This window comes from Dama dama, chromosome 21 (genome assembly GCF_033118175.1).
Source record: "Dama dama isolate Ldn47 chromosome 21, ASM3311817v1, whole genome shotgun sequence".
NCBI lineage: Eukaryota > Metazoa > Chordata > Mammalia > Artiodactyla > Cervidae > Dama > Dama dama.
In genome coordinates, this window is record NC_083701.1 from 71,007,743 (window position 1) to 71,032,855 (window position 25,113).

Consider the following 25,113-nt stretch of genomic DNA (forward strand, 5'->3'; position numbering starts at 1 on the left):
GGCGGCTTGCCTCGCCCCCTCCCGGTCTCAGGCAGGTCGGACCGCCGGCTGGGGTGCTGAAGGCTGTTCATGCGGGCACGCCCCGTCCAAGGAGAGCCCGTCAGCACCTCAGAGAGGCCTCCCGCGGCCTCCTCCTCGCCAGGCGCGACCTCCAGAGCGGGCAGCGTCGGCCCCTCGCGCCCCATACGTCCAGGAAAAGAAGCGACGCCAGTTTAACGGTTCAGTTCCCGCCCGACTGCTGCAGCGCCGTAGGTCGGGCGCTCGAGGCTCCGCCCCGCGCGCGCCCCGCGCCCGCCCCGCGCCCGCCCCGAGCCTCTGGGGGCCGCCGTCTGCCCCACCCCGCTGCTGCCAATCGGGGCCTCGAGCGAGACGCCGGAGCCGTTCCCGGACGGGCACCCCCGGCGCTCCGCGGTCGTGTCTGGACTGAGCGCCGCGACGCGGCTGCCGGCCCCGAAATCCTCCAGGATCTTCAGGCGGTAGGTTGCCGGGGAGGACGGGCCGCGAGGCGAACAGAAATCAGGACTCCGGGGAGTGAGGCGGCGAGTGGGCGCCGTCTCCGAAGACGGACGTGGGGGAAGTTGGGGTGTCGGGGAGAAAACTGGCTGGGGTCTGGGATGAGTCGGGCAAGGCCTCCACCGGGTCCCCAAGATGCGGCTCTTAGGGCGCAAAGTGGGCGAGCGGATCGGCAGGAAAGGCGCGGGGGCTGGGGCGGGGGAAACCGGGCGAGAGGCAAGTGGCCCGGGGAGTTACACTGCTGAAGGAATGTTGATAAAACAAAAATAAAACAAAATGCCCCAGAAGTAAGTGTGTATGGACACCTGCTCCACGACCTGGTGGTCGGTAAGTGGGATGGTTTGAAGACTGCTTCCCGTATCCTGGCATCGTCCGTACTAATTGTGACCAACAGTTTGTTTTTGAGATTACTTTAGTTGTTTTTGTTAATAATAAAGAGCAAACGAATAATTAATTACACGAAATTATATTCTGTAAGAAAAGAAAACCCAGTAAGAATAAAGAAACCAAAGACATAACATGGTCATTTCTCAGAAGTAAATGGCTAATGAACCGTATTTGAAGATGTTCTGTGCAACTTGTATCTTAGGATACGCATTTTTACGAAAGTTGACATACAACATTTTGTTAGTTTCAGATGTACAGCATAATATTTTATCAAAACTTTATAGTTGCTGACATTTTCGCAAAACTGTAAAAATAAAAACTCTGAAAAAGGACAGTTACATCAGTTATGACAATGACCAACACGCATTACCTGGACAATTTATCCCACCTAAATGTTAAATTGTATTTGTGCTAAAAGATGCTTCACAGGGAAAAAAATTTTTTTGGTCAGAAAGCATGAAACAGAAAACAGAACACTCTTGGCTTATAACTTTTTGATATTTCAGTTTAAATATTTGATATTTAATTTTTGCTAAATATGACAACCTAGTTTGTGGAATATAAAATGTCTTTCAAGTCACAATTAGTTTATCCTTTAGTCCTCTGTATTTCCTTTATTTTTCCTCTATCAGTTTATCAGTTTATGCTGCTTAATTACATCAGCATTTGGCTTTAAGGAATCATAACTTAGTAAAAGAGGTATTTTGAGGTTGAAAACTGAGATTAAATCTTATCTGATATAATCCTATATGGGAAATATACATGAGATAAATGAAAGCATGTCTTTTGACTTCTCCTTTCAGCTTATTTCTTAAATTTTATATGCTCTTATTTCTTAATTTCAGCAGAACCATCAGCAGTTTCTAAAGAAATCTAGCATTTAAGTTGTATATTTTAAGTATAATACTGTTTCTACATATAGTACATAGTAAGTATAGTATCTAATGGATTAGAATGGCAGTGTACCATGTCTGCAGAATGAGGAAAGCATATTAATCCCACAATATATTTAGTAGTCTAAGAAAAATTGAACATTGAGGAAATGAAAATTATTAGCACACATCAACTGATTCAGAAGGTTTTATACATATAAATGTTCCTTCTCATAATTTTTTTCGATACAAGTACTGTCCATCCACATGGAGTAGTGGAGAGTCAAGTGTGTTTTACTTGCCAAGCACACAAGTTTAGAGACGATGGCATGAACTTTACAGTCAAAACCTCGTTTCTACCAATTACTAACTGTGTAAATTTGTGCAGTTCTCTTATTTTTCTTAGCTTCAGGTTTCCCATCTGTAAAGTAACTTAATAATGAGTATATGCAACAGTTAATGTATGGCTCAAAATTAAATGAGAGAGTATATGTAAAGCATTTAGTATGTAGTAAGATCTCCAAAAAATGAAGTTTTAATTAAAAAAAGAAAAGCATATATTGGGTAATGAAATTGTGCCCCCATCTGATCGGTATATATGCTTATATTATATCATGGTACTATATTTTAGAAAATTTTAGGTTAATTTATAATTTCAGAGTTGGTGGGCCCTTAGGATTCATATTTAGTTCAACATTTTTTTAAAAAAAGAAATAACCTAAGATATAGTTAGTATTCTAGATGTAGAATAGCAGTGACACAGATTTCCTGACTTGCAAACCAGTGTTCTATTCATATCACTTGGCCTTAATCAATGTGATACACCATATTAACAAATTGAAAGATAAAAACCATATGATAATCTCAATAGATCCAGAAAAAGCCTTTTATAAAACTCATCTTCCATTTATGATTAAAATTCTTAAAAAAAAATGGGCATAGAAGGGACCTACCTCAACATATCACTTGGCCTTTTAAGATGATTTGTTAAATATGTGTGAACTTGAAAAAAACTTTAATAACCATTTCTCAGCATGTGTTAGTTAATACTATTAATTTTTGAGATATTGGATCAAAATGTCCTTTAAGAAACATTTATACCACAAAACTATATATTTACATTTCAAAGACAACTGTATGACAGACCCACTACTTGCTACCCAGTGGTGTAGGTAGGATTATATTTTTTTTACAACTGTTCTTTGTAACACTTGATATCATAAATGCCTACACTAGGTAGGACCAGTAGCTTCAAAGGAAACTTTTGGAGTTCTACATTAGAGTTTGCTAAAGACTGAAGTTATTTTACATAATGACTTTATAGTTCAGCTGTCTTTATTTTTTACACAATTAAAATTAAGAGAATTAAGAATTAATTTTTAATATAATTAATTAATTCTTAATTAAGAATTAAATTAAGAGAATTAAGTTTTGATTTGTGGAGCCCTGTCCTTCATAAATTATGATGCTTGATCAGTTTTACAATAATAATTGCTTATTATTATATAAAGTAAGTACTTGCCTTTCCATTAATAACACTGTTTAAGATATAATGCTGTTATGTAGTATGCATCCCAAACTTATTTCCTATAATATCACAGTCTCTATGCAGGCATAGTTTACTTTTAAAAAATCATATTGAATAGAATATTGTATGAAATGTGAATTTATATATCTGGAGCCTTTGCTGTAGTTTCCCTACTACAAATTGAAAGAGTGCGTGCTTGCTAAATTGCTTCAGTCGTGTCTGAGTCTTTGCAATGCTATGGACTCTAGCCCTCCAGGCCTCTCAATTTGTAGTAGTTTTCCTACTACAGATTGAAAAAGGAAAGGGTAGGAGGGTACAGAAATATCTTTGGTGGTTTTTTTTGTTTGTTTATTTACTTGTATTGCAAACTGATATAATAGTTCTGTAACTCCTAAACTCTTGAAAATCCCTGGTTTGAATACTGTGGATTTGCTTTGCTCAGCAACTGGAATACACTTTACAACGTACCAACTCAATTTCAGCTGAGCAATGGAAAAAATGTGTGTGCCAAAGTCGTCTATTGTATTCTTTTCATGGGGAACAGGGTGGAAAGTTACTACTACAAGTTTTGACATTTGGGTCCTAATTAAAGTGGTTAGAATACATATTAAATAATGAAATACTAGACTGCTTTTAGGTCCATGTTAAAATATCTCTTTCACATGAAAATATTCAGTCAATAAAGTGGTTTTTTTCTTTATATACTTTTTGTGTTTCCTATTATATCCTATTTTTGTGTAATGTCAACAAATACGTACAGCATTAGTTTTGTTTAGAACTCACCATGCTGAAATACTAGTTAGCATACCCATTACAGATCTAGATGGGTGCTAACTTGGGATGTTGTTGTTCAGTTGCTCGGTTGTGGCTGACTCTTTGTGACCCCATGGACTGCAGCATGCCAGGCTTCCCTGTCCTCTGTCTCCCAGAGTTTGCTTGAACTCATGTCCATTGAGTTGGTGATGCCATCCAACCATCTCATCCTGTGTCGTCCCCTTCTCCTCCTGCCCTCAATCTTTCCCAGCATCAGGGTCTTTTCCAGTGAGTCATCTCTTCGCGTCAGATTTGTTTATCTCCAAACTTCAAGAAAAAGGAACTATTTTGTGCTTAGTTATCATTGCTAACTTTGAGATGTTGTTTATAAATTTATGATTTTAACACTTGAATTATGTCCAAAAGAATTAGATGAAAGCATTTCTTTGGTGTGTAAAGAAAGTGATTAACCCCATTTTGTACTTAGGGAAACAGTCTCTTAGACCAACTTCTGCTCAAGATCATATGGTTAGAATCAGTTTCTGGAAGATTAAGTGAAAATCTGGTGGAGTTTTACTTTTGACTTCGTCTTGATAGGCATCAAAATTTGGAAAACTTGATTCATTCAAACATCAGAAAATTTTCATTAAATAGGAGACATTTAAATTTATAGATGTATTTAGTAAAACTGATTGTGTTGCAGCTACTAAGATACACAAAACCAGTTTTTTTTTTTACTTCAACTGTCTAATCAGTTAGGCTTGTGATAGATTTTTTGTATGATATATTTTAGAAAAATTAATAGTCAAAATACAATATGGGCCACTGGAGGAAGAAAGAAAATCATTATTGTTGTTTCTATTCTTGTTATTTTACTATTAACCATTTGTTAGGAACTAGAGAACTTCTTGTGAGCTTCATCTGAGCTTCCCTGTTAGCCCAGCTGGTAAAGAATCTGCCTACAACATGTGAGGCCCCATTTGGATTCCTGAGTCAGGAAGTTCCCCTGGAGAAGGTATAGGCTACCCACTCCAGTATTTTGGGGCTTCCCTCGTGGTTCAGATGGTAAAGAATCCACTTGTAATGCAAGAGACCTGGGTTTGATCCCTGGGTTGGGGAGATCCCCTGGAGGAGGGCATGGCTACCCACTCCAGTATTCTTTCCTGGAGAATCCCATGGACTGAGGAGCCTGGCGGGCTACAGTCCGTGGGGTCACAAAGAGTCAAACACGACTGAGGAACTCAGCACAGCACATATCTTTGGGCTTCCCTGGTGGCTCAGATGGTAAAGAACCTGCCTGCAATGCAGGAGACCTGGGTTCGGTCCATGGGTTAGGAAGATCCCCTGGAGGAGGGCTTGGCAACCCACTCAACTATTCTTGCCTGGAGAATGCCCTTGGAAAGAAGAGCTTGGCGGCTACAGTCCATGGGATTGCAAAGAGTCAGACAGGACTGAGCGAGTAAGCCCCACACAGAGAACTTCACGTGAACTATTTTATTTAATGTTAGTGTTGAAAGAAGAGCAGCAGAAAGAGTGAGGGAACTCCAGAAAACCTGAGTTTATAGATATATGTGAAGCATAATGACATTTATGAATTCAGCAATTTATTGAACATGTAGTGTGTATTAGACACTGTGGTGGCCCTTAGAGAGATGCTGTGTATTAGATAGTGTTCTGGCTGTTAGAGAGAGTGATGGAGCTATGATTTTATAGTCAGCTAATGTAATAAATACCACACTGGAAGAGGGTGCAAGGGTGCTTTGTGAACATAAAAGAAAGGTACTTAACGAAACCTGGAAAGTTCTGCCTATGTCAGGGGTGGAGAGAGAGGAAGGGGCTAGCTTGACTGTAGGGTGTTCACTCTAGAAGCATGGGGATGGGCATATATGCCACTTTCTAGACTCATTACCTGGGACAAGTTACCTAATTTCTCTAAGCATTATCTGGAAAATGAGGTTTAAAAAATTATAAAACTAACATTTATCGAACTCTTACGATGTAACAGGCATTGTGCTAATGATTTATACAGATTTTCTTGTGTAGTCCTCAAACCTAGGAGGTAGGGGTTGTTGTTTTCCATAATTATATAACTAAGTGGTAGAGCTGTGATAAGAACCCAGGTAGGTTGACCCAAGACCTGAGCTCTAACTGTTAATAGTGCCTAATTTATAAAGTTGTTCTGAATTTTAAATAATGTGGCATAGTTAATGGTTTACTGTGCATGAAACGTGGATGTCGGCTCATGTTTCTGTTATTAATAATTCAGCAGGTGATGGGGAACTAAAGTTTTTGAAGCAGATATGTGTGTAAAGGGATCATAATTTGGAGAGAAAAGAAGCTATATTCTCCTTTTTGTTCAGCAAATGCTTGTTTTGGACCTACTTTGGATCCAGTCCAAGTACTGAGTTAGTTGCAAGGGACACAGGAGGAATGAAAATATTGTTCCTTACTTTGAGAAGAATCTGTCCCTTGCTTTTGCTAGTATGGAAGACAAATCAGCCATCACAGTTTAGTATATAGTATAGTACAGTGTTCTCTAAGTGCCATGATGTGGCCATATTCATTTTGCCCCAGGTACCTAGGTACATAGGGAAAGGCAGTATTTAATTAAATCAGACTAGGTGTTCAGGGCAGAGAAGGCAATGGCACCCCACTCCAGTACTCTTGCCTGGAAAATCCCATGGATGGAGGAGTCTGGTGGGCTGCAGTCCATGGGGTCGCTAAGAGTCGGACACGACTGAGCAACTTCACTTTCATTTTTCACTTTCATGCATTGGAGAGGGAAATGGCAACCCACTCCAGCATTCTTGCCTGGAGAATCCGAGGGACGGGAGGGCCTGGTGGGCTGCCATCTTTGGGGTTGCACAGAGTCCGACACAACTGAAGTGACTTAGCAGCAGCAGCAGGTGTTAAGGGAGATACAGTAAGAACTACCGGGGCCTGAAAGAGTAGTGGTTGGAGTAAAGAAAATAGATCTGAGTGATATTTTGGTAGTAGAATGGAATTAGAGACTGATTATGGTGAGGGGCTCTAATTTAGATAAATTTAAGGAATACAACAGGAGGGACATCTTTGGAGTCAAAGTAATGAATTTAATTTTGGATATGTTGAATTTGAGGTACATACTATAAGATATAAATTGGAATATCTTTTGGCAATTAGAAAGATAGTTAATATAATAATATACTCAGGAGGTCATCATTCATCACCTCCTGAATTATTAATAATGGAAACAGAAGCCAACATCCATGTGTCATGCACAGTAAACCATTTATCATCGTCACGTTATTTAAAAAGAGAGGTAGACGCTGGATGTGTAAATAAGGGCATACTTATGTAGATAGGTAGTTACAGTCATGAAAATAGATGAAATTAGCTAGGAGAATCAAAGCCAAATTTGGACTAATCCCTAAATTTAACTGGAGAAAAATAGGAATCATCTAAGGAAGTTAAAAGAGGCAGTCAAAGAAATAGGAAATAAAGCCTATAGAAAAGAGGGAAGTTAAGGGAGGGAAATGTTTTAAAGAGGGAATATTCAGTTGTGACAGATGCTGAAATGGGTCTCTGGTTGTTGCAGGTTGTTTTAAATTCTTGTTTTGTGTTTTCCACTTTAATTTATAAAATAGTTATCTTCAAATGAATGCCATGGTTTTTTTAATTGTAAGTTCTATTTTTTTTAGTCCTTTTTTCTTTTTTTTTTTATTGAAGAATAATTGCTTTACAGAATTTTGTTGTTTTCTGTCAAACCTCAACATGAATGAGCCATAGGTATACATACATCCCCTCCTCTTGAACCTCCTCCCACGTCCCTTCCCTCCCCACCCGTCCAGGTTGATCCAGAGCCCTGCTTGAGTTTCCTGAGCCATGCAGAAAATTCCCGTTGGCTCTCTATTTTACACATGGTAATGTGAGTTTCCATGTTACTCTTTCCATACATCTCAACCACTCCTCTCCCCATGTCCATGAATCTATTCTCTATGTCTTGTTTCTCCACTGCTGCCCTGTAAATAAATTCTTCAGTACCATTTTTCTAGATTCCATATATATGTGTTAGAATATGATATTTATCTTTCTCTTTCTGACTCCCTTCACTCTGTATAGTAGGTTCTAGGTTCATCCACCTCATCAGAACGGACTCAAATGTGTTCCTTTTTATGGCTGAGTAATATTCCATTGTGTCTATTTACCACAACTTCTTTATCCATTCATCTGTTGATGGACATCTAGGTTGCTTCCCTGTTCTAGCTATTGTAAATAGTGCTGCAGTGAGCAGTGGGATACATGTGTCTTTTTCAGTTTTGGTTTCCTCAGGGTATATGCCTCGGAGTGGGATTCCTGGGTCATTTGGTGGTAATGTCATTGTTTTGTTAGTATATGTGTTAAAGAAATTTGTATTTTTCCCTCCTAAAGTATGGAACCTCAAGATCTTTATGATAATGGAAACCAAAAAGTTGATTGGTAAACCACTTCAACCAGCAAGACCTGTTCGTCATCTGAGTTCTCCCCCTGGTGAGTAATCTGGTATCCACATTTAAAAAATTAATTGGCTAATAGCTAATTAGTATTTGAAAGGCCAAATAATACATAAATATGTATGAAATACATAATAGTTTATGGTGGATATTTAAAGATAATGAAAACCAATGATCTCTGAAGAATTTAGAACTATTACCAATGAAAAGGGATTCTTTTTTATCGAAGTATATAACTGATTTACAATACTGTGTTGGTTTTAGGTGTACAGCAATGATTCAGTTTTATATATATATATGTATGGGCTTCCCTGATAGCTCAGCTGGTAAAGAATCTGCCTGCAATGTGGGAGACCTGGGTTCACTTCCTGGGTTGGGAAGATCCCCTGGAAAAGGGAAAGGCTCCCCACTCCAGTGTTCTGGACTGGAGAATTCCGTGGACTGTATAGTCCATGGGGTCACAAAGAGTCAGACACAACTGAGTGACTATCACTCACATATATATGTATATACATATATTTTTTTTAGATTATTTTCCATTATAGGTTATTATAAGATATTGAATATAGTTAATTGTGCTATATAGCAAATCCTTATTGCTTATCTGTTTTATGTATAATAGTTTGTTAATCCCATACTCCTAATTTATCCCTCAGCTCCTCCCTTTCCGCTTTGGTAACCATAAGATAGATTGTTTTCTGTGTCTGTGAGTCTGTTTCTGTTTTGTCTATAGATTCATTTGTATTATTTTTTAGATTCCACATATAAATGGTGTCATATAATATTTGTCTTTATCTGGCTGACTTCACTAAGTATACTATTCTCTAGGTCCATTCATACTGCTGCAAATGGCAGTGTTTCATGCTTTTATGGCTGAGTAATATTCCACTGTGTATATATACCACATCTTCTCAGGCCAGTCATGTGTTAATGGGCACTTGGGTCGTTTCCATGTCTTGGCTATTATAAATAGTGCTGCTGTGAACATTGGAATGCATGTATCTTTTCAAATTAAAGAGTTTTTCTCTTTTCTGGATACATACTCAGGAGGGGGATTGCTGGACCATAAGATAACTCTAGTTGTTTAAGGAACCTCCACACTGTTTTGCATTGGAGAAGGAAATGGCAGCCCACTCCAGTGTTCTTGCCTTGAGAATCCTGTGGATGGAGGAGCCTGGTGGGCTGCTGTCCATAGGGCCGCACAGAGTTGGACACTACTGAAGCCACTTAGCAGGCATGCGTGCCTTGAAGAAGGAAATGGCAGCCCACTCCAGTGTTCTTGCCTGGAGAACCCCAGGGACGGGGGAGCCTGGCGGGCTGCCGTCTGTGGGGTCGCATGCTTAGCGGCAGCAGCAGCATACTGTTTTGCATAGTGGCTGCACCCATTTACATTTCCACCAACAGTGATTGGAATTGCTCTCACCAGCAATTATTATTTGTAGATTTTTTCATTATGGCTATTCTGACCTGTGAAGTGGTACCTCATTGTGGTTTTGACTTGTATTAAGAAATGGATTCTTAATGGTCTACTAGTCCATAGTCTACCAGACCAGCAAAGATGGGAAGAACAGTTTTTGCTTAAGAGCAACTCATGGATTTTTTTTTATGTCTCATTTTCATGGTTAACAACTGGCTTATGCTCAGAATGATACTCTTAATGCAAATCATGTCCTGTGGTTTTGATCACTGCCGAGCAGTCATGCTGGAGAGAGCATTAGCCTTTAATAAAATACCTAATTGAAAAAAATTAGTGCAAAGCAACACTTACAGATTAGGGCTGTGCTTTAGCTGAACAGAAAGTCGTAATTTTTCAGGAAATCTAAAATTTTCTAAAATTAAAATATTTTCCCTTGGCCATAATACTAAACTTTTGGACAAATTCTTGAAATACTTTGTATTTAATTCCAAATTGGAATAATAATTTTTTATTCTTTTTCATTACTAGCTACATATACTTATATTTTACATATATATGTATAAAAGTTACTTTAATTCTGCTTAGTCCATGTGTTCAACTGAGTAACTGGCTACCTAGAAAAGGGAAAACATAGCACTTTTATTGAACACAAAGATGAAGCGGAAAAGATAGAAATGATACAGTTCCTCAGTCCTCTACTTGTTCTTCCATCTTTGGTTCCTACAAAGAAGATTGTCTACACTTGGGTCATGTTTCCTCTGAAGATGGCCGTGACTTAGGACAGACAAAATGAAATGAAGAGATCTTCTGGACCATAGTTTAGCAATGCTGATGTGATTCAGCATTCTTCTGGTACACTGAAGAAGCAGTTGTGTAGAGCCAAGTCTCATTTTGTCCTAAAGCAAAGGAAATGAAACCATTGTCAGCTACTTGTTTCTGTGACTAGCCTTTTTACAGTATCCCTCCCTCCCTCGTTTGTACAGATTCCATTTTTCACGGATTCTTTCCCTCGAAGGCTGTTTTAGCAGTAGGTAAGAGTGGGCTGGTAGCCCTGATCTCTCATTTCATTATGTCCTCTTAACTTGTGGACAGGAGTAGGGGTTTACTAAGCAGAAAAGTTAGGTAAATCAGAAATTAATTTTAGCATTAAAGCATACTTCTCTATTCTCTGGGCAACTCACATCCCCAAAGAAATCTACTTTTTCTTCAAGACCCAGACTGAATTATTTCCTTTTGTTAAACCTTAGTTGATATGCCCAAAGCCCAATCTTCTCTCTCCTGGTATCTCCTCTGTACCTGTCACATAACTTATTTTTATTATAATCATTATTTATGAGCTTGTTTTAAAAAATAGGCTATGAAGTCTTTTATCTCTGAACTTTTTTCATGTTTATAAACCCATCTAACACAGTAGCTGACATTTCATTGTGTTGAGTAAATGAACTCTCAGAAAACATTTCAGAACAGTGCCTAGCATATCCTAGATGCATAAGGTTTTTTAGGTGGTATTATACGATTTATTGAAGTAATAAGTATTTAAAACAGTTTTTTTTTTCTCTCCTAACAGGAGCAGGATTCCCTTTCAACTTTCAGAATGAATATCCATGCAACACCCAGTACTTACAAAGTGGAGTTAGCAGAGTAAGTCTTAGAAGTTCTAAAAAAATGAAGCATTACAGACTGGAAAGTAGCAGTTGTTAGATGGCTCTTGTATGTCAGGTACTATACTTAATGCGTACATAACTTTAAAAAGTTATGATATATTTCAGGCATACACTTAAGAGAGTAAACTACTCATTATGCCCATTGCTCACCATTTTCAAATCTCAGTATTTTGTATTATTTTAGAAAATTAAAAGATGCTACATATATAGTTAAAAACACCTGTATATCCTTGAACCTCCCCATTTTCTTCCTGTACTTCCCCAGGATAAGTATCCTCAATTTGTCATTGTTTCCATGAATGTATTAGTACTTTTGCTATAACAAACAGACTTGTTTGTATGTGTGTGTGTGTGTATATATGTGTGTGTGTGTGTGTGTGTGTGTGTAAAGCTACCACATTTCTTGTTCCATTTTTTTGTTGAGTGGTATGATACTTGTTTATATTTTATAATAGAAATATAAATATTTTATGATAAATGCTATTATATAATAAACATCCATCTATATGTTATATTTTATACATGTTTGAAAGGTCTTCTGCAATATAAACCTGGAGTAGATTTGCTATATACTGTCAGATTACTCTCCAGAATGATTTGTACAAACAATGCATTAAGTACTCTGATTTTTCTATAGCCTTGCCTTGTTATTGCAAACTTTCACTTTTTTCATGTTTAATGTGTGAGAAATGTATCTTTCTCGGTTTTAATTTTTAATTCTTTATTGCTTTGAAATGCAACATCTTTTTTTATGTTTAATTTGGCCATTTGGATGTTCTCTTTTGTGATTTATGACTGCATATTGTTTGCCAATTTTTCTTGATCAGTGAAAGAATTGTTTATTTTTGTGTGTTTCTTTTTTCAAATTTTAAAATCTTTATGTAGGCATATTATCAATTTTTTTTTATGATTTCACTTTTTGTGTCATTGTTTATGTAGTCTTCCCTTCCCTAAGCTCAAAAGACATTTTCCCTACATATTCTTCTAAAAAGTTTAAAGTTTTGCCTTAATATTTAGGTGTATAATCTACCTGAAATTAATTTTTATATGATATAAATAGAGTCAATTTTTTTCATACAGTCAGTAGTAAAGTACAATTCATTAAATATTCCTTCCATATAGATTTATGCCATCTTTACTGTATAAATCTTTATATAAATAGGGACTGTTTCTGGACTTTACTTTTCCATTGATCTATTTGTGTATCTCTGTGTCAGTACCTTGATATCTTAATTATTCTTGTTTTATATAAATTTTTAAGCCATTGTAATGTTTTGTTTAATCTGTCCCAGCAGTTAAAATTTACCTTCTTAATACAGTAAGAATATTGTATAGTATAACAACTTTCTTTGGAGCCCTTGACCTTCTTTTGAAAGTAAAAAGGAGTATGTTAATATTGCAAAACCTTATAAAAAATAAATTAATTAGATTTACTTCTAAGCTTAAAATTTTGGGGGTGGGCGGGCAGGGAAAAAAAAAAAATAAAGAAAAAAATTTTGTCTGCTGCTTCAAGTGTAATGCAAAAGCTACCAGAACCTATGTCAGAGATATCACATGATTTGTGATGAAGGACACTTTTTACCAACTCTTTGTGTTTTTTAAACCAACTTTGTTAAGGCATAATTTACATACAGTAAAATGAATCCATTCATTAATGGGTTTTGACAAATATCAATATATACCTCACGTAACCAACCACACAATGAAGCCATAGAACATTTTCAGCTTCCCCAGAAGTGCTCTTTTATTCCTTTTCAGTCACTTACTATTTCCATTTCCATTAGTCCGAGTGCTCCCTCCTGCTCCAGGCATCTGCTCATCTGCTTTCTTTAGCTATAAATTAGTTTTGGCTGCTCTAAAATTTCATATAAATGAAGTCACACAATATATTCTTTGGTGTTAGATTTTTTTTTTGCTCAACATAATGTTTTTGAGATTAAATATTGGTAGTGATTTTCTTTTAAATTTGGAATAGTATTCTGCTGTATGAATATAGGATAGTTTATTTATTATGATAAATATTATGAATAATGCTCTGTAGATAGTTGTGTTCAGGTCTTTCTGTATACATACACACAATAACCAGGAGTGGAGTTGATGAGTCATGTTAAATCAGTTTAGAAACTGCTAAAATGTTTTCCAGAGTGGTTGTACCACCAGTAGTGTGTGAGTGTCCTGGTTACTTCACATCCTTATTGACAGTTGGTATAGTCAGTCTTAATTTTTAGCCATTTTAGTGTGTGAGTAGTTGTATCTCATTGTATTTTATATTTGCATTCTCCTAATGATTAATGAGATTGAGCATTTTATCATGAGTTTATTTGCCATCTGTCTTTTTCTTTTCTTTTTTTCTTTCTGGTGAATTGTCTGTTCAAATCTTTTGCATGTTTTTACTGTTTGGGTTGTATACCTTTCTTTCACTGAATCGAGAGTTTGTTGACATCAGTATATCATACTGTGTGAATATTTCTAAACTTCATTATGTTCTACTGATTTATAATGTATTTTTTGAGCTTTATTGATATATAATTGACATATAACATTGTGTAAGTTTAGGGTATAGAATGTGATGATTTGATTGATACCTGTTTATAATGCAAAATGTTTACCACAATGAGTTTACTTAACATATTCTTCATTTCACATAATCACTATTTTGTTGTTGTTTTTGTTGTAGTGAGAACATTAAGATTTGTTCTTTTAGCAGCTTTCAAGTATGCAATGCAGTACTGTCAACTATAGCCATCTTGCTGAACACTAGATTACCTAGATTACCTATCTTTAGGTCCACATCAAATTTTACAGACTGTTGTAGCTTTCTGATAAGCTTTCTGATAACTCAGATAATGAAAATTCACTAACTTTATAGTTTTTCAGATTTATCTCTCTTATTGTGGGTCCTCTGCATTTCCACAGAAGTTTCAAATGAACCCGTAAATTTCTGCCAAAAAGGCTTATTGGAATTCTGATTATTTGAAAATTAGTTTGAAAAGAATTACCATCTTAATATTGTCTTCTGATCCATAAGCAAGGCATTTCTCTCTGTGCATTGTTGTCTTGAATAAGGGTCTTGAACTCTTGTCAAACTTATAAGCATTTTGTATTTTTTTATACTATTGTAAGTGGTATTTTTTTTTATAAATTTCAAATTCCACATTTTGGATGCTAGAATACGGAATTACTATTGATTTTTGTACAGTGACCTTGTTAAATAGGGGTCTTGAACTCTTGTCAAACTTATAAGCATTTTGTATTTTTTTATACTATTGTAAGTGGTATTTTTTTTTTTATAAATTTCAAATTCCACATTTTAGATGCTAGAATATGGAAATACTATTGATTTTTGTACATTGACCTTGTTAAACTCACTTCTTAGATCTCATAACCTTTTTGTAGTGTATTCCCTCCCATTTTTCTCTATTGTCAGAATTTTACTTTAGTTTGTACTATAAATACACAGTACATTGTTACTAATTTTTGCTTTTGTATACTATCTTTTAAAATAATTTTTTAAAATATAAGGATGAATTTTATTTTACCTTCATTTATTCCTTTTTCAGCACTCTTAATTTCTTTATGTAAATCCATGTTTATGTCTGGCATTACCTTCCTTCTGTCTGAACAACTTCTTTTAGTCTGTTTTTTTTGTTATTACCTCACAAAAATTACTTCAAAACATTGACTTGCTGCTGCTGCTGCTGCTAAGTCACTTCAGTCGTGTCTGACTCTGTGTGACCCCATAGATGGCAGCCCACCAGGCCTTCTCCGGAAAACATTGACTTAACAACTCCTTATTACTATCTTTCATGGGTCTGTGGTCTTAGTGCGTTTCAGTGGCCATTTCTCAGTAATGTGGTTGCAGTCAGATATCGTCTAGGCCTGGAGTGCTTTAAAGTCTTGACGGGATTGGATGGCCCGATGGCTTACTCACACGGCTGGTAGTTGATGCTGGCTCTTGGTTTAGAGTTTACCTGCCCTGTAGACTGGAGGTAGCCCCTACAAATGGCCTCTCCAAAGGGCTTGGGCTCTTTACAGCACAATGTCTGGGCTTCAAGACTGAGGCCTGGAAACCAGCTTGTAATTTTTAGATTGTCATTTTTAGCCTGTCATTTTTAGATTGGTCTTGAGCAGTCACGGATCTTGCTCAGATTCAATGGAGAAATGAAAGAATGTCAAGAATTTGTGGCCATTTTTGATCTGTTTAAGAGTAACATGAATTTCCTTTCATCTGTATTTACCAATTCAAGGCCTTTGCCCTTTCCTTTTTTATAGGCTTCATTGTTTTCTGGGAGCTCTTTCATACTACAGAAATTAGCTCTTTAAGAGTATTTTTCCTGTTTAGATTTTCTCTTTTGATATTGTTTATAAATCTTCCTGTTTAAATTTTCACCCTGAAATGGATGTTGATATGAATTTGTCTCTTCCTGTCTTTCTTCCTTTATTTTGGTGGTGTGCATTTGTGTAAGATGAGTGAGAGGGGCTGGAAACATTTTTGCTAGAAAATTGAAGAGGGTCAATAGAATACCTGGGCATGCAGATGGGGTATTTTACTGTAAATTGCAACATGCCTTGCCTTGGGGGAAAAAGCCTGATGTTTATTTTGCTTTACTCAAGCCTATTCAACTTTTTTCATTCCCTAAGCTAGCTATTTAGTACCATGCTTTCCAGCTCAAGGCTGCTTTTCTTCAATAAACATACATTTTTCAGTCATCCAGTTCTAACTCCTATTAACCCTATAAGTATTGTTTATGCATCATTTCCTATGTAAAGCCTTTCCTGAAATTTTTAAGTCAAATTTGATGCCCCTTCCTCCCATTGTACTTTCAGCATATCTTTATTTAGAGAACTTCTCAAGTTTTATTGTGATTTAGTATTTTATTGTTCTGCCTACCTTTAGTTTATGGGTCCTCCAAAAATGAATCCTGGGCTGTTGTGTCCATCTTTGTATTCCCAATACAAAGCACACTGTCAGTCATGTAACAAGCACTTTGTTTTTGATAAATGAGTGGGTTTAAAAAGTCTACTGCTGCCCACTTGGTGCCTTTACAAGAATTAGAAGAGGAACAGAAAATTATACAAAAGTGTAGATTTTGTTAAAATAAGATAATTTGCTGCCATCTGGTAGGAAATCTGCTATATCCATGCTATGAGTGGTACCCCTTCAGATGCACATTCTTAATAACTATATGCAGTAGCCATCAGTTTCAAAAGCTATCTCAACTACCTCTTACCTGTGTACTTTGGGATTTGTTACTAAATACTTTTTGTCTTGATTTCCCTTGCCTGTAGTATGGCAATTGTAACGCTTTCCTTATTTCCTTGTAAGACTATGACAATTAAATGAGATAAGACAATTAAATGAGGTGAGACACTCTAGAAAATTTTAGTAGGTGCATTTTCTTAAATACTATGAAAGATTTGAAATTATCTCCATTTTCAGTGGTTAATATGTGCAGGCATGATAGAATAAATTTACTGTTTTTCAGTGTTATTCAGATATGTTGACAAATACAAATTGAATACACTTAGGCTATACAACATGGTTTGTTTTAAAGGCATACAACCTGGTGATTTATTATACATGCACATTGTGATATGATGATTACCACAGTTAAGGCAACTTGTGTTATGGAAACAAATGGCTGAAGCAACCTTGAGAGGGAAATGTGGAGTTGGGGGAATCAAGCACCCTGACTTCAGGCTATACTACAAAGCTACAGTCATCAAAACAGTATTGTACTGTCACAAAAACAGACATACAAATCAACAGAACAGGGTACAAAGCCCAGAGATAGTCCTGGGCACCTGTAGTCACTGAATCTGTGACAAAGGAGGCAAGACGATGCAGTGGAGAAGAGACAGTCTTTTCAATAAATGGTACTGGGAAAACTGGACAGCTGCACGTAAAAGGATGAAATTAGAATGCTCCCTAACAACGTGTGGAAAAATAAAGTGGATTAAAAACAAAGTGTTATATGAAATTTTAAAACCTTAGCTAAAAAGTGTATTTTTTTCTTCTATCAATAGTGTAAGACGAACGGAATGCAAGCCTTTTCTCAAGGTCTTAATGAACAACAACATCATTCTCCAGTTAAAAAAGGTAAATTTTTACCATAATTACCAACTTTCATAAGAGATTCTTAGCATTCATGTACAGTTAATATTTGCTTACCTGCAAACCTTATGTATGTTAGAAATTTTATTATATTCTTTTGGTTGATTTCTGTATATTACAAATTATAGGTTTGACTGCTGTAAAGAGGAGACTATCATTACAGTGACAAACAAGATAGAAGTTTATTTCTATATCTTCTGTAATATGTAAAATTTTAAGCTGGCGTGTTAATTCTGTTCTGTGAAGTTGCTACTAGCCCCAGTATTAAACTGTCCTATGGTTTTACCATCTTTAATACATGGCTTCTATCTTAATGCCCAAGATAAATGCCTCTGCTCCGGCCATCACATTCTCCTTCTAGCCATCAGGAAGGAAGTAGGGAGGAAGAAGATTCTTAAAACTATGACTCAGAAGTTGTGTATATAACTTCCACCAAATGTCTCATTGGCTGGAACTTAGTCATGCTATACAAAGCAGACTGGAAAATGTAATCTTCAGCTTTGCAACCAGCTCACTTTATCACAGAAGCAGATGGAAGAACTGCTCTTGGGAAAAACTGATAGTCTCTCCCACACCAGCTACTTTTTATTAAAATAAAGGTTTTTTTTATTAATGTAGTTTCCAAATTTTGTCAACCAGTCTGTATATGTAATTTATATGTAATTAAACCCTGTTAACATTTTCTTCTAGTACTTAACTCCATATTCTAAATAAAATATTTAAATTGTTTCTATATTTTTCATTTCTATATTATATTTTGACAACCTATTTTGGAAGATGAGGCCTTATATCTTCCACATCAGTCTCCTCATTTCTTCAGCTCTTCTATCTACCCCCTCTCCACCATATAGTTACTTAAGTTTCAGTTAGAGTATTATCACTCTTTATATTATATATAACTGTGTAATTGCAGTAGCCTAGCTGAAAAGTACATACCTGATTCATAAAATCCATCCTTTTTTCTGGAGCTCATGTTCACCTTGTTTTTCTATGTAACTATTGTTAATTTTGCCCATCAGTTGCTCCAGCAACTCTGCCACACTTATCTATATTTTCCTTATGGTAAAATGTATGAATTGGTATTTTTTCCCCTGGAGATGACTTTTCTTTTAGACTGCTCCATTATCTGGTTCCAGTACGGATTAATTCCTCTTCAGTACTGCTCTGAAACTGTTGTCCTGGAATGAATTTTACTGTTTTTATCTGGAGACATCCTCTTTACAATCCTTAGGTTTCTTTTTTCATCTTTTTTATTGAAGTAAAACTCATTATTTAAGCCATTATAAATGTACAGTATCATGTAACCATCAGTTCAGTTAGTTGCTCAGTCATGTCCGACTCTTTGCGACTGTATGGACTGCAGCTCTCCAGGCTTCCCTGTCCATCAACTCCCGGAGCTTACTCAAACTCATGCCCATCAAGTTGGTGATGCCATCTAACCATCTCATCCTCTGTTGTCCCCTTCTCCTCCTGCCTTCAATCTTTCCCAGCATCAGGGTCTTTTCAAATGAATCAGTTCTTTGCATCAGGTGGCCAAAGTATTGGGGTTTCAGCTTCAGCATCAGTCCTTCCAATGAATATTCAGGACTGATTTCCTTTAGGATGGACTGGTAGGATCTCCTTGCAGTCCAAGGGAGTCTCGAGAGTCTTCTCCAACACCACAGTTCAAAAGCATCAATTCTTCAGTGCTCAGCTTTCTTTATAGTCCAACTCTTCACATCCATACATGACTACTGGAAAACCATAGCCTTGACTAGACATTACTGGCAAAGTAATGTCTCTGCTTTTTAATATGCTGTCTAGGTAGGTCATAGCTTTTCTTCCAAGGAGCAAGCGTCTTTTAATTTCATGGCTGCAGTCACCATCTGCAGTGATTGTGGAGCCCCCCCCAAAAAGTCTCTCACTGTTTTCGTTGTTTCCCCATCTATCTGCCATCATGGACTGGATGCCATGATCTTAGTTTTTTGAAAGTTGAGTTTTAAGTCAAGTTTTTTTAAGGACAGACTTTTTGGCATAGTGGGGGAAGGAGAGGGTGGGATGATATGAGAGAGTAGCATTGAAACATGTACATTACCATATGTAAAATAGATAGCCAGTGGGAACGTGCTGTATGATGCAGGGAACCCAACGCCTGTGATCAGTGACAACCTACAGGTGTGGGATGGGGATGGAGGTGGGAAGGAGTTTTAAGAAGGAGGGAACATATGTTTGTTTATGGCTGATTCATGTTGATATATGGCAGAAATCATCACAATATTGTAACATAATTATCCTCCAGTTTTAAAACCACAAAATATTTAAAAAAGAAAAGAAAACAACTGAATAGCCAAATAAACAGATACATGAAGCAAAGTCTTGAAGGGACCCGAAGTGCAAGAGTTTCTTCCCCACAGATTTGATAATATCACTCTTCTGGTATATGGATGTGTTCACCCATACAGAAACTTTCCAGACCCTGAACTTTTTTTCTTAAACAGGTTTGTTTTTAAATTTTCATTTATTTATTTTTCACTGTGCTGGGTCTTCACTGCTGCATGGGCTTTTCTCTCTGCGGCAAGCACGGGCTGCTCTCGAGTTGCAGGGCATGGGCTTGTAGTTGCGGGGCTTCTGCCGTTGCTGAGCACGGGCTCTGTGGTGCACGGGCTTCAGAAGTTGTGGCTCCCAGTCTCTAGAGCGCAGACTCAGTAGTTGTGCATGGGCTTAGTTGCTCCACGGGCTGTGGGATCTTCCTGGGTTAGAATTAAACCCACATCTGCTGCATTGATGAGTGGATTCTTCAATACTGAGCCACCAGGGAGTCCCCCAAACCTTGTAATTTGGGGATTTTCTTAGAGGCTTCATCACATAGGCACAAACTATCTTTAACTCAGTCTGCAACCCCTGTCCCCTTCAGAGGATGTAGGGATGTGGCTGAAAGGTCCACGCTTCTCATCATTGCTTGGTCTTTTAGCTGACCAGCCACTACCCAGGATCCCACCAAGAATCATCTCACTAAAACAGAAGACCAAATCACCCAGAAATTTTTAAGGAATTTAGGAGCTCTGTGTTAGGAGCCCAGGGTCAAGAAAGAAATATTAGAACGAAAGATGCTCTTAGTGTTCTTATCACTTAGGAAATTAAAAGGAAAAGAATCTCTGTACCAGGAACCAGAGCAATATATAGTTTTTCTATCATTTCACAATATGGAAATCTCGGTTGCCAGTCCTTTTCTGTTAGCATTTTAAAAATTACAGCTCCACTATTTCTGGCCCAGAAAATGTCCAGTATAGACCAAGATGGTGATAGTCTCTGATGAGAAATCTGCAGGTATCTGAATCATTGTTCCCTTTAAAGTTAGGGATCCTATCTTGGAGCTTTGTCACCATTACCTCAAATAGTCCTTGATTCACAATAGGTATACAATAGATATTTCTTGAATTCATGTTGATTGTATAAATTTTTCATAAGTTAATTCAAAAACATAAAGATAGGCTTATTAGAGTTCCACTTTGGCAGGATATGAATTGCCCAATAGGTATTATACCTGCTATATTTTATAAGATTTTTCTACTACTTGTGAATAACCATATTAAAGAAGCCATGCATTTCCAATGTTCTGAAATTTTTCCATGGCTAATTGGGTTTGTTTCCATGTAAAAGGAAAATGGGAGGCAGTAGATGTTTGTCAGAGTTTATGCCCCTCCCTTCTGCTTTATGTTAAAAACTACTTACATTTTATAAAATAACGGACTGATAATGGACATCCAGTGAGAAATGAGTCAAAGGTGCTCTGAGAGACTCTGTGCTTTATAACATTACGTTTGATGTTCCGTATCTACAGAGAGAATCAAATACAGCAGAGATTTCCTGTTGAAGCTCTCAAGTGTTTCCATCTGCAGAAAAAAACCAGACTTTCTGCCTGATCATCCTATTATCCTTCAGAAACCAGTAAGCATTTTCTAATTTTGTATCATTTTAAATATATACCAGAGATTTTCATACTATTTTAATTCTAAAATATTTGCCTTTTAAACATTTTAATCTTTCTCATTGTGAAATATAATTCAGAAAAGTACATAAATCTAAATATATGACCAATTATGTAAGTAATCACCACTCTTGTCAACAAATAGGATGGAATTACATTTTAGGGAATACTTCTCTGTTGAAAGGTCATGGAAGGAGATCCTACATTATCTTCTAAAAGTCTTATTGTTTTGTTTTTCAACTAACTTTTATGATTGATTTTACTATAAGTTGTGAGATACACAGGTGATCTTACTATATATTATGAGATACAGATGAAGTTTTATTTTTTACTGCATGGATATCCAGTCATCCTAGCAATATCTTGCAGAAGGATAGGCCTGCCATCTAGTATTATGTTTATGTGTGGTCTGTTTACGGGCTGTCTGTCCTGTTCATGTACTTTTTTTATACAGTAGAACAACATGTTCTGCCACATGACTTTGCTGTTTCTTTGCCTTTATTTTTTCGAAACATTTTGTTGCGTATAGTCAATTAACAATGCTGTGGTAGTTTTAAGTGGATAGTAAAAGGACTCAGCCATACATATACATATATTCACTCTCCCACAAACTCCCCTCCCATCCAGGCTGCCACATAGCACTGAGAAGAGTTCTTTGTGCTAAACAGTAAGACCTTGTTGGTTATCCATCGTAAATATGGCAGTGTGTACATGTCGATCCCAACTTCCCTAACCACCCCTTACCCCATCCTCACCCCACTGGCAACCATAAATTTTTCTTTAAGTTTGTGAGTCTGTTTCTGTTTTGTAAAGTTCATTTGTATCGTTTCTTTTTGGATTCTCATATAAGGGATGTCATATGATATTTCTTCTTCTCCATCAGTTACTTCACTCAATATGACAGTCTCCAGGTCCATCCATGTTACTGCACATGACATTATTTCTTTATTTTAATGGCTGGGTAGTAGTCCATTGTATATATGTACCACATCATCTTTATCCACTCCTTAGGTTGTGTCCGCGTCTTGGCTGTTGTAAACCGTGCTGCAGTGAACGTTGAGGTGCACGTATCCTTTCAGACCGTGATTCTCTCTGAATGTATGCCCAGGAGTGAGACTGTAGGGTCACATGGTAGCTCTGTTGTTGCTGTTGTCCGCTCGCTCAGGCCTGTCTGATTCTGCAACCCCATGGGCGGCAGCCATCCAGCCGTCTCATCCTCTGTCATCCCCTCTCCTCCTTCCTTCAGTCTTTCCCAGCATCAGGGTTTTTTCTAATGAATCGGCTCTTCGCATCAGGTGACCCAAGTATTGGAGCTTCAACTTCAGCATCAGTCCTTCCAATGAATATCCAGGACTGATTTCCTTCAGGATGGACTGGTTGGATCTCTTTGCAGTCCAAGGGACTGTCAAGAGTCTTCTCCAACACCACAGTTCAAAAGCATCAATTCTTTAGCACTCAGCCTTCTTTATGGTCCAACTCTCACATCCATACTTGACTACTGGAAAAACTATAGCTTTGACTATATGAACCTTTGTTGGCAAAGTAATGTCTCTGTTTTTTAATATGCTGTCTAGGTTTGTCATAGCTTTTTCTTCCAAGGAACAAGCATCTTTTAATTTCATGGCTGCAGTCCCCATCTGCAGTGATTTTGGAGCTGAAGAAAATAAAATGTGTCACTGTTTCCATTGTTTCCCCATCTATTTGCCATGAAGTGATGAGACCAGATGCTACTTTTAGTCTTTTAAGGAACCTCCATACTGTTCTCCATTAGGGTTGTACCAATTTATATTCCTACCAACATTTCAGTGTGGATTATTGATAATACCCATTTTGACGGGTGTGAGGTAATACCTCGTTGTATTTTTGGTTTGCATTTCTCTAGTAACTAAGCGATGTTGAACATCTTTTCATGTGTTTGTTGGCCATCTGTATGTCTTCTTTGGAGAAACATCTATTTAGGTCTTCTGCCCATTTTTTGTTGGGTTGTTTGTTTTGATGACATTAAGCCTTGTGAGCTGTTTGTACATTTTAGAGACCCTTGCTGGTCACATTATTTGCAAATATTTTATCCCAGTCTGGGGTTGTCTTTTAACTTTGTTTTCTGGTGTTCTTTGCTGTGCAAAAGCTTTTCAGTTTAATTAGATCCCATTTGTTTATATTTGTTTTCATTTCTATTATTATGGGAGATGGAATGAAAAAGATATTGCTGAGATTTATGTCAGTAAGTATTCTGCCAATATTTTCCTTTGGGAGTTTTATTCTGTCTGGTCTCATATTTAGGTCTTTAATGCATTTTGAGATTTTTTTTGTGTATGTGTTAAAGAATGACCTAATTTCATTTTTTGACATGTAGCTGTCCAGTTTCTCCAACATCCTTTGTTGAAGAGACTGTCTTTTCCCCAGTGTGTGGTCATCCCCTTTTTCACAGACGAATTGACCGTAGGTGCGCGGGTTTATTTCCGCTTTCTGTCCTGTCGCGTTGACCTGTTTTCCTGTGTGCGGTGCCGCGCTGCTGTGACTGCTGCGTCTGTGATGCGGTCTGAAGTCAGCGCCTGACTCCTCCAGCTCTGCTTCTCTTTCGCAAAATCGCTTTGGCCATCTGGGGTCTTTTGTGTCTCGATACAAAATGTAAGATTTTTTGTTCTAATTCTGTGAAAAATGCCATTGGTGATTTAATAGGGATTGCATTGAGTTTGTAGATTGCCTTGGGTAGTATAGTCATTTTGACGATATTGATGTTCCCATTCCATGAACATGGTATGTTTTTCCTTCTGTTTGTGTCTTCAGTTTCTTTCACTGGCATCTTACAGTTTTCAGAATACAGGCCTCTGTCTCTTTAGGTAAGTTTATTCCTAAGTATTTCATTCATTTTTCTACAGTGATAAATCAGGTTGTTTCTTGAATTTCTAGTTCTCATCTTTCATTGTTAGGATATAGAAATGCAATGGATTTCTGTGTATTAATTTTGTGACCTGCAGGTTTATCACATTCATTTATGAGCTCCAGTAGTTTTTTGGTAGAATCTTTCTAAGATATTCTGTTTATAGTATCATGTCATCTGCAAACAGTGAGAAGTTTAACTTCTTTTCCAATTTGAATTCCCTTTATTTTTCTTGTCTGATTGCTGTAACTCAGACTGTCAATACTGTGTTGAATGAACTTGGTGAGAGTGGACATCCTTGTCTTACTCGTGGTTTTAGAGGAAATGCTTTCAACTTTTCACCATTGAGTACAATGTTAGTTACACATTTGACATATATGGTGTTTATTATATTGAGGTATACTCAATCTGTGCCCACTATCTGGAGAGTTTTTGTCATAAATGGGTACTGAATTTTGTCAAAAGATTTTTCTGCATCTATTAAGATGATTGTATGGTTTTTATTCTTATATGGTGTATCAAATTGATTGATTTGTGTATACTG

The 25,113-nt window shown here is 37.0% G+C and overlaps 1 protein-coding gene across 4 annotated transcripts in view; it reads left to right on the forward strand.

Annotated features, from left to right (window-relative positions):
* The first annotated feature begins 339 nt into the window (after positions 1–339).
* C21H8orf88 (chromosome 21 C8orf88 homolog) overlaps positions 340–25,113 on the forward strand; it is a 30,905-nt gene continuing 6,131 nt past the window's right edge. Inside the window, exons 1-6 of one of the 4 annotated variants that reach the window (XM_061122870.1) lie at positions 340–476; positions 8,464–8,562; positions 10,926–10,973; positions 11,510–11,583; positions 17,634–17,706; positions 21,542–21,648. In XM_061122870.1, the coding sequence (XP_060978853.1) occupies positions 8,484–8,562; positions 10,926–10,973; positions 11,510–11,583; positions 17,634–17,706; positions 21,542–21,648 (381 nt within the window). In that variant the 5' untranslated portion in view covers positions 340–476; positions 8,464–8,483. Of the gene's footprint in view, positions 477–8,463; positions 8,563–10,925; positions 10,974–11,509; positions 11,584–17,633; positions 17,707–17,849; positions 18,428–19,999; positions 20,122–21,541; positions 21,649–25,113 lie in introns of those variants that run through there. The other 3 variants (XM_061122873.1, XM_061122872.1, XM_061122871.1) reach the window with 3 other exon arrangements.